At 37.7% G+C, this 14,975-nt stretch overlaps 1 protein-coding gene across 5 annotated transcripts in view; it reads right to left on the reverse strand.

The window, feature by feature from the left end:
• Positions 1-14,975, reverse strand: part of Atf7 (activating transcription factor 7) — a 111,838-nt gene that overhangs the window by 58,133 nt on the left and 38,730 nt on the right. For 4 of the 5 annotated variants that reach the window (XM_063263681.1, XM_006242396.5, XM_008765747.4 and 1 more), the window contains exon 2: positions 4,335-4,403. In XM_063263681.1, coding sequence (XP_063119751.1) covers positions 4,335-4,382 — 48 coding nt within the window. In that variant the 5' untranslated portion in view covers positions 4,383-4,403. Of the gene's footprint in view, positions 1-4,334; positions 4,404-14,975 lie in introns of those variants that run through there. The other variant, XM_063263683.1, reaches the window with a different exon arrangement.

Raw genomic sequence — 14,975 nt, forward strand, 5'->3', positions numbered from 1 at the left:
AATAACATCTCAAATTTAGGATTTCTGATAAAAGCAAGTAGTATATATACTTGCTTTCATTCACTTGGCCATGTAATGGATGGTAAAGTAAAAATGACACCCCAAAATAGTAAAAACTCACAGGACTAAGCAGAGTATGCTGATATGAAAATGTACTTCCAGCTACTTGGGAGGCCGAGGAGAGAGAATCATTGAGTCCAGGAGTTTTAGATTCACAAGACAATGAAGACCCATCTTAAAGAAGTTTTTTGCTTACAAGACTTTCTAGATTCGGCACCAAATTATTTTAACAAGAACACAAAGGCAAAGCCAATTTAAAATTACTTTTTTTTTTTTTTGAGACAGGGTTTCTTTTCTTAGTGTAGCACTGGTTGGCCTGAAACTCACTCTGTAGACAAGGCTGGTCTTGAACTCAAAGATTCACCTGCCTCTGCCTCTTGAGTGCTGTGATTAAAGTTATGTCCCACCACTAATGTTTTTAACCGAAGGGTTGGGTTGGTTTTTTGGTTTTGTTTTGTTTTTTCTTTTCTTTTTTTTCTTCAGTGATGGAGACTGAACTGAGTTCTCTTTTTTTCCCCCTCAAACCTTTTAAGATTTAGTTTTATTTTCATGTGTACATATGCATGTGAATGTGTCAGATTCTCCAGAGCTGGAGTTACAGGTGCTTGTGAGTCACCATTTGGATGCTGTACGTCCACTTAACTACTGAACCATCTCTCCACTCCCTATACCAAGGTCTCAAGAATGCTAGGCAAGCCCTCTGACACAGAGCTACAGCTCAGGGCTTTTATGTTTTGAGACAGGGTCTCAGAAAGTTGCTTAGGCTGTCCTTGAACTTGTGTTTTTGTTTTTGTTTTTGTTTTTTTTTTAGTTTATCAGACAGCTGGGATTACAGGTGTGTTTAGTGCATTGGGCTCTTAAATAGAGGCTACCTCATAATTGCTTCAAAGCCACACAACTCTTGATTCACCTAGGCCTCAGTCAAAAGGGTGTCTGGGGAACTGTTGCCTTAACAAAACTAACCCATTCTCAGGAGGCAGCTCAGCTTTTAATGACTGCATATACCACATTCCATAGAGAGGTTTTAGCAAGAATATTGTTTTTCCCAAGTTCTCCTTCATGAAGGTGATGAGGCCTCAGGAGAAACAGTCTCAATAGGACAACAGGAATAAAAGGGCTAAAAAGCTTATCATCTGTGGTTTAACACAAGAATACAGACAGCACAACCTTTAGTAGCCATTTTTTAAACTACATATGTAGTGTATTTAGAACTCAGCTGTGTCACATCAGACTGTTGGGAAGTAGATCATGAACATAATCCAAAAATAACAGCCATTAAAAACCTAGCAACCAAAACATGTTTATGTATCCATTGAAAGTCTGGTGGTTTCGATTATATAGTGGAGGGTATAATCTACCAGTCTATTTTAAGTAAATTTTCCTTTTACAGTCCCTAAATATTAAACTACAGGAAGATCTCTGAGGTTAGAGATGCATATGGTAGAGTCTACACAGATCTAGAGACAAAAACAAAGCCGAATTCCCATAGTTCTCTTCAATTGCTTTTTTTGCTCTCCAGAGCTGAAGCCTGAATCCAGAGCCTTGCATAAATGCTTGCACATTTACTCAGCTAAATCTCCAACCAAACAATTAAAAAAAAAGATTTAAAAAAGAATCTTACATGTATGAATGTCTGTGCTCTATATGCATGCAGTTCTTGTGAGGTCAGCAGAGTGTGTTGGGTCCCCTGGAATTGACTTTATAGACTTTTGTAAGCTGTCATATATGGGTACTCAGAATCAAACCTTGGTCCTCTGCAAGGCCAACAGTGCTCTTAACCTCGGAGTCAACTCCTTAGCACTGACTTTTGAGTCTTCTCTAATAATAGGTCCTAAATTATTGCCTTCCAGAGGTTAGACTAACATGGTTCCTTTCTGGGATTTACTTCTTTGTTTCTACCACTTTTGACCAAAGAATTTGAGTCAATAACAAGCAGATTACAAGTAACTCAAAGGCCTCTTGGGTGGTTTTAGAATGAAGACTCTCAAGATTTAAGGAAGTAGACTGGTATTGGCTTTACCAAATTTGTATCTTCTGCCAGCTTCTCTCTATTTCACATAGCCTGAGGTGATCACAGGTATCTGTGAAATCACACCCCAGAGCTATTTGTTACCAGATCTCAGAAGAAAACGAAAAAGGATCTAAATGTCCCTAGAGAACTACAATCGTACCTAAAAGAACAATTTCCGATATGCAAAGAAGGTAAAGTCATATTGCCACCAAACCTTTAAGTCGGAGGTTCCTATACTGTTAAAGAAGTAAGAGTGTCCTTAAGTTCCAAGTTCCATATTCACCACCTTCCCACTAGTGGGGGAAAAACTTTCCACATCTGAGCCAGACATTACAGTGAACCAAAGACCAACACACAATTCAGAAATATGGGGGAAGGCTCACAAACAGAGAGCAATCAAAGTAAAAAGTCCTTACTACTTCCTTTTCTAGTACAAAATGAATTTAAAAAAAATTTTTTAAGATAGGATTTCTCTGTGTAGTCCTTGCTATCTTGGAACTTGCTTTGTAGATCAGGCTGGCCTCAAACTCACAGAGATCCATCTGCCTCAGCCTCCTGAATGCTGGGACTAAAGGAATGCACCACCACTGCTTGGCATTTAAAAACTTTAAAAAATATTTTTATTTTTATTTATTATTATTGTGTCTGTGATTATGATATGTATGCAAGTATGGGCACACACATGCCAGAGTGTGTGTGTGGAGGTCAGAGGATAATTCTTACAAGTTCACTCTTTCTTTTCAACCTCCCACCATGGGATCCGATATCAAACTCAGGTTATTAGGCTTATGTAGCAAGTACTTCTGCCCTCTGCTTTGGTCCCACCCCACAAAGATCTGCATCTGGGTGTTAGTAAGTGTGCACTCCCATGTCTGGCTCACAAAATTTTTGTTTATTTGTTTGTAAGGCAAGGTCTCATGTAGCCTGGGCTGGCCAGGAATGGTGGCACAAACCTTTAAGGTGGATCTTTGTGAATTTGAGGCCAGCCTGGTCTATACAGAGAGTTCCAAGCATCCAGGGCTACACAGTGAGATCTTGTCTTTAAAAGAAAAAAAAATGTCAAGTATGAGGAAAATAAACTCACCCAAAATTCAGATTTTTCAAACAGTACAGTGTATTACTATGTTTCAGCTGCAGAGTCACAAACACAGCATTATAAAATTTGTACACACAAATTTGAAGGGATTATTTTACATGCCTACTTGAATAATGCTTTTGAAATGGAACTATATCTATACATATTAAAAAACCTGTAACAGGGAAGAAAATCACCCTAGGATCTTGAAATTATCAGAATTCTCAGCATTTATTGAAACCTGGGATCCTCTCTCTATTTCTCGTACCATGACCATCTTATCTAACTCTCAAATTCCAATTCCTAAACACGTCTAGGACTTAGTTCTTCTTGTTTGAGTATTGACAATACACAATAGAACCAGTCTGCAATCTCACACACCACCAGTAAGTGTCACTGGGCAGTTACATGACATATTCCTAACTGATTACAGTTCAGGTTCTATAAAAAGAAGGCAAATAAAACTTTAATTCATTTTTTCTCATCATTTGTAGAAGCATTAGAAAAAATCTAGGGAAAAAGTTAAATATAAAATGAAAAACAAGGCAATTTCAACAGAATTATGTTGTAAAGAAGAAGCATATGGAACATATTTGACATACAATGTACACAATTATGTAGGAGCTGACATATAGAACAACCCACGTCATAGTATCAGACATGGGGAATGTTTGTAGAATACTATTGGATCTCAAGTTCTATTGTTGGGTTTGTCTGTCCCTGACTTAGCTGTTAGCACAATTTTTCTGGATCAACAATCAAAAGAAACATTTCTTTTTCTTATGTGAGAAATCTACAGAGGCACTGAAACTGGAGGCTTTCAATGACTGGAAACATTCATAGCTGATTCCCTTTTATATACATGAAGGTCAAGAAGGTATTTTTAAACTTGCTTTGTACTTAGATGGATAGCTTGAGAAAGGAAGAGAGAGTAACATGTATTGTTTAACACTGTGTGCTGGAAAACAAACATCAGTAGAATAACGAGATGGAAGAAAGCAAGGCAGATTTCATTACAGTGGAGTGCCTACACTTCCTCATAACTTGGATTTACACGCTGCAAATCCTGTGATCTGATTACCTCCAGTGATCACGTAAAATACCAGCTTTAAACTCTTTGCCTTAGTGATAAAACAGCCACTTTGATTCACAACAAGACATTCACAATAAAGTATATTGTAAACGTACCTGTCCACAGCCTGGGGCACTGCACACAAACGGTCTGTCGTCTCCCATATTTCATAAAGCAGAGCAGAGCTGGGGAGGGGGTAGGGGAAAAGTTATGTTAAATACGCTGGAGGAAAAAATACGCTTCAAAAATATCAAGCCTAGAAACAGGTGTTCCAAGAATGCCATCTATCATAGCTGTAAACACAGGCTACTTTGGAGAGACCCATTAGACAGGTGGCATATGATCTACTATGCCTCAATTGGAACTTTTAATTAGGAAAATTCAGACTTAAATAGTCAAGGAATTTTAAGCCTTTGCTGGGTTTTCCCTCTTTCTGCTACAGTATATAACATATTTCTCCAGTCTACTGAATTACAACCAGTACAGCTCTCTATGTCAATAAATTCACTGAATGCTCGATGCGGAAGCCATATTTCTGAACTAGAGAAGACCAAAATTTGTCATTTAATTAATTAAGGGATTATAGGAGGGGTGCTCCATTTTACAGGGCTATAATCTGGCTCCCTGGTGTATAAACTACGAGACTGTTGGCAAGGGTCGTTTATCCCAGATTATTGCCAAAGAAAACAAAGCACCCATCCTATTGGACTACATGGGAAATGATTTTCATTAATAAAAAAATAAAAATAAAAACTTCCCCTCCCCACTGGGAGCCTCCTCCTCCTCCCCCCAGCAATTGTCTGTTGCAAATGAAGAAATATCAGTGCCCCTCCCCCCTCTGATTCTATTTATGGCTAGGTTTTTAAAAGCAGCAATAAAACAAATGTCGAGTCTTTGGGGGTTTGCTGGGTGAATATGTTCCGGCTGTTTGTGCAGCTCTCGGCCAGAGTTCTTGGGCTGCTCTGCTGCAGCCAACAGATGTGTGCTGCTGCAGGGGATAAAGAAATGCACTTAAAGGCACCACCATCCATTCCCTCTGTTTCTCTGAAGAATTTAACAGAATTTATATTGCTTTTTGAAATGACTCTTAAAATGTCTCCCAAAATTCTTTGTCAAAAACAACAAATGCAATCTGAATGTATTGAGAAAATTTCTCATATTCCAACTAAGAATAAAAACCAGACAGAGATGAATGATGATTAGAAATGCAAATCACAGTAAAAATATCCCTAAAAGATAAACAGTATTTTGGAAAGGCCAAAGAGAAAACTGGAAGGAGGGGTAAAAGTAGTCTCCTAGAACAAGGTGCTAAGGACATTTTCATACAACCATCCACAACACAATGTGAACGAGAGAAGGTAAGTGAGGGATGACTGTTGGAATATGTCTGAAAACAACCTCAGAACTGTAACCAAATCTCAAATTTTATATTGGAGATAAACCAAAATGTCAGGTCAATCTCAGTGAGACCTGCATTAAAATAAAATGTTAACATGCTAGAATGAATCTAGTAACTAGAAAACCATGCTTAAAATAGAGGGCAACAAGGTAATATTCCTCCTATTCTCTTAGGATTTATTTTTAGGTTAGAAACCAGTATTTCTGGTTGTCTAATCAGTAATTCCACAGCTAATCGGTGTTTAAAAGTGTGAGGTGCCCCATAAAATAGAAGGGGCTGCTTGGTCATCTTTCAACGTGATAGGAACATGGTCTAACTATGAAGGAAACTGATGCTTCAGTCCTGTTGTAATGGAATAGACTCTGTATGTACATATGTATACACAGATTTATATCACAGTTAGCCAGGATAAATTGCTTCAATAAATTCTGTTCCTAGGAGAGGCCAGCTCAAGCTGCTGATTGGGTACTAGGAAATGAGAGCTTCATTCTTCCTCACACAGCCCCAGGACAACAAGATTTTCTGAATTGTTTGTTTGTTTTAAATACATTTAAAAAAACAAATAAATTATTTTTTAGTACTTTCTAGAACCATAACATGGTATCAAAAATAAGTAAATAAAAGCAAATAAATATAAGAACTATGGTTGTTATGTCTCTCTGAAAAGTGAATCATTCATCTATGGGAATCCCTAACTGCTGTGCCACAGACGATTTTATTTCTAGCTCCAGAGCCTGTTTTCCTAACACATCACAAGACCAGAACTTGGCTTCCAAGGTTTCTTCTGTGTCTACTTCTATCAAGGTAGAAGTGAACACAGGATGAGGGAGACGTCCTCTCTTTCATATTGATTCTAGCACTTAGGGTGAAATTTTCTCCTATCGGAAGAAAGAAAGGATTCTTTCTGGTAAGACAGGGGAGTAGAAAGGATTACATAAATTTGGAAACAATTTTTTTCAAGCCACGAGTTTCAAACCTTCAAAAAATGAGGATGATTATAATTTGGAATCTCTAATAAAGAACATGATATGAAAACAAAATTGTGCCTTATTAAAAAAGAAGACGACGACTTTGGGAGGAAAGCACTGGCATCTCACAGAGGTGAGCTCTCCACTGGTCCTGAATGGCAGCCACTAGTAGGATTTCCTGCTTCCATCCCAACTGATAAGCCTTTGTTTTTACCATCTTTACTGAACAGAGATCACAATGGGAGGAAGGAGTCTTTCTTAAATGCCTAGTTATACTTAAATCATACCGTTATTCTAGTGTCCCTTGTCATTTCCATCATTTCTGCATTCAAGAAAATATAATTATTTAACAATAAGAATAATCTTTCTCCCCATTTAAAAAATTCCACTCACACCTTTTTAATTATTCCTTTACTCTCCGTCTGCTACATCTGTGACACACAAAGAATGCTTCTGGTTATTTCCATGTGAAAAACAAAAAACACATTTCTATCACATAAGCAGAGGGAGACTAAAATGAAACTTGAATGATGTTGCTGCCACTCAATGTAAATTTAACTCACCACTCATCTGTAACTACTGCTTGACAAACAGACAATTGCGTCTAGGAATGACACAGTTTGCTGTGTCCTTTCCTGATCTATTTTCAGGAAAAAAATGTAAGAACTCTACAGGAGTAAACAATAAATGATGAGAGAAATATACAAATTAAGAGATACTACCAAAAATAAGTGAGATGCTTTCTGAAAGGATCTTAGGACAAGAAAACAAAGATGCATTAGAAGGTTGTCCTTAGAGGCCCATGTCTACAGGGAAAATGGCTTGTGTACTCAGAGCAACCATGATGTATAAACGATACAGTTAGGATCTGCCTGAAAGTGAAACTTATATGAATGATGGGAGACAAAAACACTCAAGGTTTAGGGCCAGTAAGACAGTCTGTTCAGCAAACAGAAGCATTTGATCTGAACTCAATTCCTAAATCCCAAGGTAGAAGGAAAGAACCAAGTTCTGAGAGCTGTCCTCTGACCACCATATGCAGAACATGGACATCCACACATGCTATACAAGTGCTAAAAAGAAAGAAAGAAAGGAAGAAAGAAAGAAAGAAAGAAAGAAAGAAAGAAAGAAAGAAAGAAAGAAAGAAAGAAAGAAAGAAAGAAGGAAAGGAAGGAAGGAAGGAAAAGCCATGGTTTAGAGAATTACATTTTTGTAATATTTTATTTATTTGCATGTATGTTCGTGTGTGTGTGTGTGTGTGTGTGTGTGTGTGTGTGTGTGTGTGTATTTGCATGTTAGTACAGGTGCCCTCAGAAATCAGAAGTATTAGATTCCCCCATAGATAGAGGGACACTCAGTTGTGAGCCATCCAACATGGGTGATGGGATCTTTACATAGTAAAATGTTTGTCATAGTAATATTTATGATAAAAAGAATAGGAATTAAGTACTGAAGAAAAATATAAATTAAGGTGCTGCATTACAACGGACTATATTTAAGGTGTTAAGAATAATATTTTGGAAACTACTTAATGACATGAGAAAGCAGTACTCATTAAATAAAAAAATAATATAAGATTATGGGAACAGGAGATGGCTCAGCAGGTAAAAATGCTAGCCACACAAGCCTGACAACTTGAGTTCAACCCCTGGAATCCATATAAAAAGAAGGGTAGTGGGCTGGGGATTTAGCTCAGTGGTAGAGCACTTGCCTAGGAAGCGCAAGGCCCTGGGTTCGGTCCCCAGCTCCAAAAAAAAGAAACAAAAAAAAAAAAAAAAAAAAAAAAAGAAGAAGGGTAGCAAACATCCATAATCCTGTCCTACAATAAGATGTAAGATGGAGGGCAGCAGCACCAGACTGGTTCAAAGGCTAACTAGCCTGGAAGACACAGATCCAATAAGAGACTCAGTCTCAACAAGGTAGAAAGTAGACCCTGACGATGGGAAGGCACACTCTGACACATCCCTGTAGATAGGAATGCTGTGGCATGCAAGTGCTGGCACTCACACACACAAAATGAATAAAAATTAGATAAATTGAAAATTTTTCATATGCACTGTAATTCCAAATCTATAAAAAGCAAGCAAAATTTAAAATGATTTTAAAAAGATAAATGATGTGGACAGTAAGGATGGCTCAGTCAATAAGCACACTTGTTTGCAGAGGTCCAGGTTTAGTTCCCAGCACCCACGTGCCACCTCACAACCATCCATAACCCTAGTTCCAAGAGACTGACACCTTCTTCAGAATTCCTCAGGCACTAGGCATGCATGCACATGGCACACACACACACACACACACACACACACACACACACACACACACACACACACAGGGGAAACACTCATTCATATAAACAAAATAGTTCTTTAAAAAGATGAAGAAATTAATACTAAAATGGATACAAAATGAATCATTATGTCTAAATAACTGTATTCTAGATTACGTTCTTCTTTGTACTTTAGTATTCTCAAGTCTATAATGATCAGAAATTTCTTTTAATAAATCAAAAATAAAATGTATGGACAAGCCATACAAGTGCTTACCACACAAGCCTGAGGACTTTTTTGAGTTTGAAGCCTGGAACCCATGTAAAAGTGGAAGGAGAAAATTAACTTCATAAAACTGTTGTCAGACTTCCACATGTGTACCATGGCATATGTGCCCCTCAACACATATCATGCACACACACAATAATGATAAATGAAATAAATTTACATGCATATAATGTACCCTAAGAAAAGAGTGCTGATATGTATGGCTAGAAAAAAATTTCTTTGAGTTAAAAAAGAAAAAAAGCCTGTACCTTTTAAACTATTCTTAAGCACTGAAAAGTAAGTTAAAGAGTCATATAAAGTTCTATAAAGCATTTGTAGCAACTGAAAAAATAAACTCAATAAGGACCATGAAAAAAATCTAAAATTATATACTACCAGTTTCATCCAGAAAACAGGGTTGGTGGGGCAGTCAAGCAGTTTCAGCACTTCTTTCTTATTCCTGCCCAGTGTTCATTTTCAGAATCCCCGGCAAGAAATATTGTTTATAGTAATAACCAATCAGAAATGATTAGAAACTGAAGCTGGGTGGGGGCGACACAGGCCTTTAATCTCAGCACTCTGGGTTCAAGGCTAGCCTGATCTATAGAGCAAGTTCCAGGATAGCCAGGGCTACACTTAGAAATCCTGTTTGGAAAAAAAAGAAGGAAGGAAGGAAGGAAGGAAGGAAAGAAGGAAGCCAGCCAGCCAGGCAAGGCAGGCAGGCAGGCAGACAGAAATAATTAGAAACTGTTCCTAACATGCATCTCTCAGGAAATGAAAGGAGCTAAAACTGAGTCAAGCAGGTTCTGAGTATAACTTAGTTTAGCTTTAAACAAGCTGGAAATTTTAAGACAGGCTTTAACTTTATATCTCCATTATTTTTTTTAAAGTATTTTTTTTAATTTATTCATTTATTATATATAAGTCCACTGTAGTTGTCTTCAGATACACCAGAAGAGGGCATCGGATCTCTTTACAGATGGTTGTGAGCCACCATGTGGTTGCTGGAAATTGAACTCAGGACCTCTGGAAGAGCAGTTGGTGCTCTTAACCACTGAGTCATCTCTCCAGCCCTTATATCTCCATTCTTTTATGACAATATTACAGAAAAGTCTATATGTAAAAGGGTCTCTGAAAAAACATAATAGTATACTTTCAAACTCTAGAGAATTTAGCTGTTAGTAAACAAAGTGTACAAACACTGACATTCTTGATCGGTCAACAGTATTTTTAAAAATTACATTATATACATATATCTATACACACACACACACACATATACACACACACACACATTCACATATGCCACAATGCATGTGTGGTTGTCAGAGGACACATTTTGGGAGTCAGTTCTCTCTACCATTTGAGGATAGAACTCAGATTGCTAGGTTTAGTATTAAATATCTTTCCCCATGGGACCATCTTTCCAGATTTAGTCTTAACAGTTTATCCTCCAAAAGGATACTCATAGATGCTCTGGTTTACATGGTATCTAGAAAATCACCTAAGGAAAAGACTCTTAGAAACATTTAAACTGTGAAAATTAAAATGCAAGTTCTATGAACCTCAGAAAATAAAGTAAACTTAAGTTTTACTAGGCAGTAGACTATTCAAGAATTGGAAACAGTTTATGAATTATGGATTGATTTTCCATTGTATTATTTGGCATTACCACAGTTCAGCATACACTATCTCACCAGTAGGTAAATCAACTGACCCAAAAGGATTATTATGTAAAACCACATAGACTACTATAATCTTAAACAAATCAGCCTTGTTATTCAAAATTGGTTTGTTTTATATTTGTATGTATGTATGTGTGTGGAAGTGGTATGTGTATATCTTAATGTGATGCGTGCACATATGCGTGTGTGTGTGTGTGTGTGTGTGTGTGTGTGTGTGTGTGTGTGTGTGTAAGCCAGACTTCAGTGCCAGTGAGCACTGTCCATGTCCTCCCCCACACCCCTACCCATGTTACAGACGTGTGCTGCCTCATCTGGACATCCAAACTCTGGTCCTCATGCTCACACAGCAAGCACATTACTAAATGAGCCATCTTCCTAAGCTTTGTATTTGTTTCACATTTGCTTGCTTGAGACAGGGTCTCCTCATTTTGCCCCGAATGGCCTCAAATTTGCAATCTGCCCTGCCCCTGCCTGGGATTACAGGCTTGCACCACTATATCCTTCCTATACCAGGATTTTGTAAAATTCTTTGCTAAGAGGCTTCTGGAAAAAAACACAGTTATATAAAAAAAATGGCAAATAAGGAACAAAGTTAAAGATGTTGAAGCTAGTACAAATTCTAGTTATTTGTTCTCAGGTACTCCAAACAAAATGAATAACAAAATGTTTTGTAACTTCTGAAAGTTGTGTGAAACTTGTCATGTTATATAACTACTTATAGCTGCAACAATGTAGTACCCAACAGGGGTTTCTTATACACTCAGTAAACAAAATAAGTCTCCAGAAACATGAATCTGAGAGCAAGTTCTTAATTTTTTTCTCCACCTCCTTTCTTATCTTTTCTTTCTTTATTTTTCTTTTTTTTCTTTTTTTCTTCAGGATTTCACTGTGTAGGCCAAGCTGGTGTAGACTTAGTCTGAAGCACATGCTCAGCTGGAGCTCTTGCTCCTTCTGCCTCAGCCTCAACAAGTGTTAGGATGACAACCATACCCTATCTATTACCACAAGCCTTGAAGAATCTAGGAAATTAAATACAACAGTTTCCCCTTGTAGGAAAACATTCCAAGACTCATAGCAGAAGACTCCTAACTCTAACAGCACCAACTGCTACAAACACTGCTTTTCCTGTATGTTCTGCAGTATGGCCACGGAGAACCAGAGGCAGCCTTTACAGTCTTGGCCAATCTGGAACTCACTATGTAGATCAGGCTGGTCTTGAACTCATATCTTCTTGACTCTCCTTCTAAGTGCTGGGGATTAAAGGGTAAAGATATGCATACCACAGCCAGTCTTTATTTTTGTTTTGCAACAAGGTCTCAAGTATTCCAGGCTGGCCTCAAATTTGCTATGTAGCCAAGGGTAATCTTGAACTTCTCATCCTCCTGAGTACTTTTATGTGGTGTTTGGGATGGAAACCAGGACATACTAGGCAAGTATTCTACCAAATGAGCTAAATCCTCAGCCCATTCTTCAATAGATAATGTCCTGTGCATCTTTTCTTTTTTCTTTTTTTTTTTTTTTTCGAAGCTGGGGACCGAACCCAGGGCCTTGCGCTCGCTAGACAAGCGCTCTACCGCTGAGCTAAATCCCCAACCCCTGTGCATCTTTTCAAACCCCTTGCACTTTGAAAAGACTATTTAGTAAAATAAGGTTTAGTTAATTCATACTTACTTTTACATTGTAATATCATGGCAGACAATATAATACTTAAGGCTGCTGACTAACAGGTAGCATGCAAGATGGGTTTGAGGACTGGGTTCCCAAAGGGATAATTCACATCTCAGTGTCCTAAGCATGATAGAATAGGATAGGCATAGACTTCCTCACACTATTAATAACAGCATGTGATTTAAGGCTAGTGAATCATTTACTTCTGGAATTTTCTTAGTATTTTCAAATCTCAGTTGCTACAGGTAACTGAAACAGTAAAAATCAAAACTATGAATAAGAAAACAGATACTGTACTGTTCGATTTTAAAATTAAGCATAATATTTTAACCTATAATCTAGCTATAGCATATCTTAAATATTAGGAAACCAGCTCATGAGCCAAATCTGGTAAGTCTGCCACCTACCTTTGTATGACCTGTAAGGCAAAAATTATTCTTCAATGGTTAGAAAATCAGAAAAAAATATTTACAACACATGAAATTTACTATTAGTACCTATAAAAAAAGGTTATAGAGTTGGGGACATATCTTAGTGGTAGAAAGTTGCCCAGCCTACAAAATACTTATATTTGATTCCCAGAAGCAGACCTTACAAATTTTATTAGAATACATCTATGGTTATTCATTAACATATCATCCATGTCTATTTTTGTGTTAGAATGATTGATCTGAGTAAGTATAACACAGATCTCGTGCTACCAAGTATACCATATTTTATTGTCTAACTTTTGTCCCCTAATTCCAAAACACATGGTTACATATCCTAACCAGGGAGAATATCAGAATTTACATATTAATTATTAATATATAAATACTAAATCATTTATAGTATATCAAAATATTAATTTCTTTTTGTTTGAATTTTCAAATTTTATACATTAGGTGTTTTTCTTTTAAAGTTAAAGGACTGGAGTATGGCTCAACAGTTAAGAGCATTTGTTGCACTTCCAGAGGTCCTAGGTTCAGTTCCCAGCACCTACATGGTGCCTCACAACCAGCTGTGTTTCCAGCACTAGAGGATCTGACACCATCTTCTAAACTCCATGGGCACTAGACCTTGATATGACACACATATACATGCAGGGAAAATATTCAAATACATAAAATAAATATAAAATTAACTAACTAAATAAGGTAAGGTAGCACAATAGAGCACTGCATAATCACTTGAGCACCTTGTTTAAGATTTCGATTCCTAGGCCTCCTGGATTATTCTTAGCACTGAGGCCTACGAACTTACACAGTAATTCCAACATTTAGGAGAGAACCTGAGGCAGGAGAATTGCAAGTGTGAGTCCAGCCTAGGTTACAAAGTGAGACATTGGGGTTGATGAGAAGGTTCTGTGGGCAAAAGCACTTGCCATGTATTCTGGTTACTTTTAACTGTCAACTGGACACAGCCTAGAATCATCTGAGAATACAGCCTTAACTAAGGAGTTCCTAGGTTAGAATGGTCTGAAGTATATCTGGGGGTGGGGGTTATCTTGACTTAATTTAATAGCCCATTGTAAGCTCTACCACCAGTAGTCAAGTAGTCCTAACTGATGTAAGAAAACTAGCTGAGTGTTGAAGAGATGGCTCAGTGGTTAAGAGCACTTGCTTCTTTTCCAGAGGTCCTGAGTTCAGTTCCCAGCAACCACAGGTTGGCTCACAAACATCTATAATGTGATTTGATGCCCTCTTCTGGCATGCAAGTGTACATGCAGATAGAGAACTCATAAAAAAAATAAATCTTATTTTAAAAAAAGAAAAAGGGGATTGGGGATTTAGCTCAGCGGTAGAGCGCTTGCCTAGCGAGCGCAAGGCCCTGGGTTCGGTCCCCAGCTCTGGAAAAAAAAAAAAAAAGAAAAGAAAAAGAAAGGAAGGAAGGAAGGGAGGGAGGAAGGAAAAAAGGAAGGAAGGAAGTAGGAAAGAAGAAAGAGAAAGAAAACTGGCTGAGCGTAAGCTGGCAAGCCAACTAGCAAGAAGTGTTTTTCATTGTTCCTGCTGTACTTCTTTAGCTGTAAAGTAAGTTGCTTGGTTGGAGATAACACTGTGTGAAATAGCAAACAGTCCTGCCTTCAAGTTCCTGTCTTGAGTTCCTGCCTTGAGTTACCTCAGTGAGTGAATGTGCTATCTTCCCCTAATTTGCTCATAGACTAACTATCACAGCATCAGAAATGAAACTAAAACACATCGTAAGTTTGACAACCTGAGTTCAATCCCTAGAACTCATAGTGGAGAGAACCTATTCCCCAAAGTTGTCCATTGACCTTCACAAATGCATTATAATACATTCATGTATATACACAACATCATATAAATATACTTTAAAACCCAAAGCCAAAACTGAAGTTAGTGTATCTGTTTTTCTTACACACACACACACACACACACACACACACACACACACACACGCTCAAGTAGAGGGTGTCGTTGCTTGGAAACATGGCTCAGTTGTAGAGTATTTGCCTACCATTTATAAGATGCTGGATTCAATCACCAGCAACATATAAACT

Source organism: Rattus norvegicus, chromosome 7 (assembly GCF_036323735.1).
Source record: "Rattus norvegicus strain BN/NHsdMcwi chromosome 7, GRCr8, whole genome shotgun sequence".
NCBI classification, from domain to species: Eukaryota; Metazoa; Chordata; class Mammalia; order Rodentia; family Muridae; genus Rattus; species Rattus norvegicus.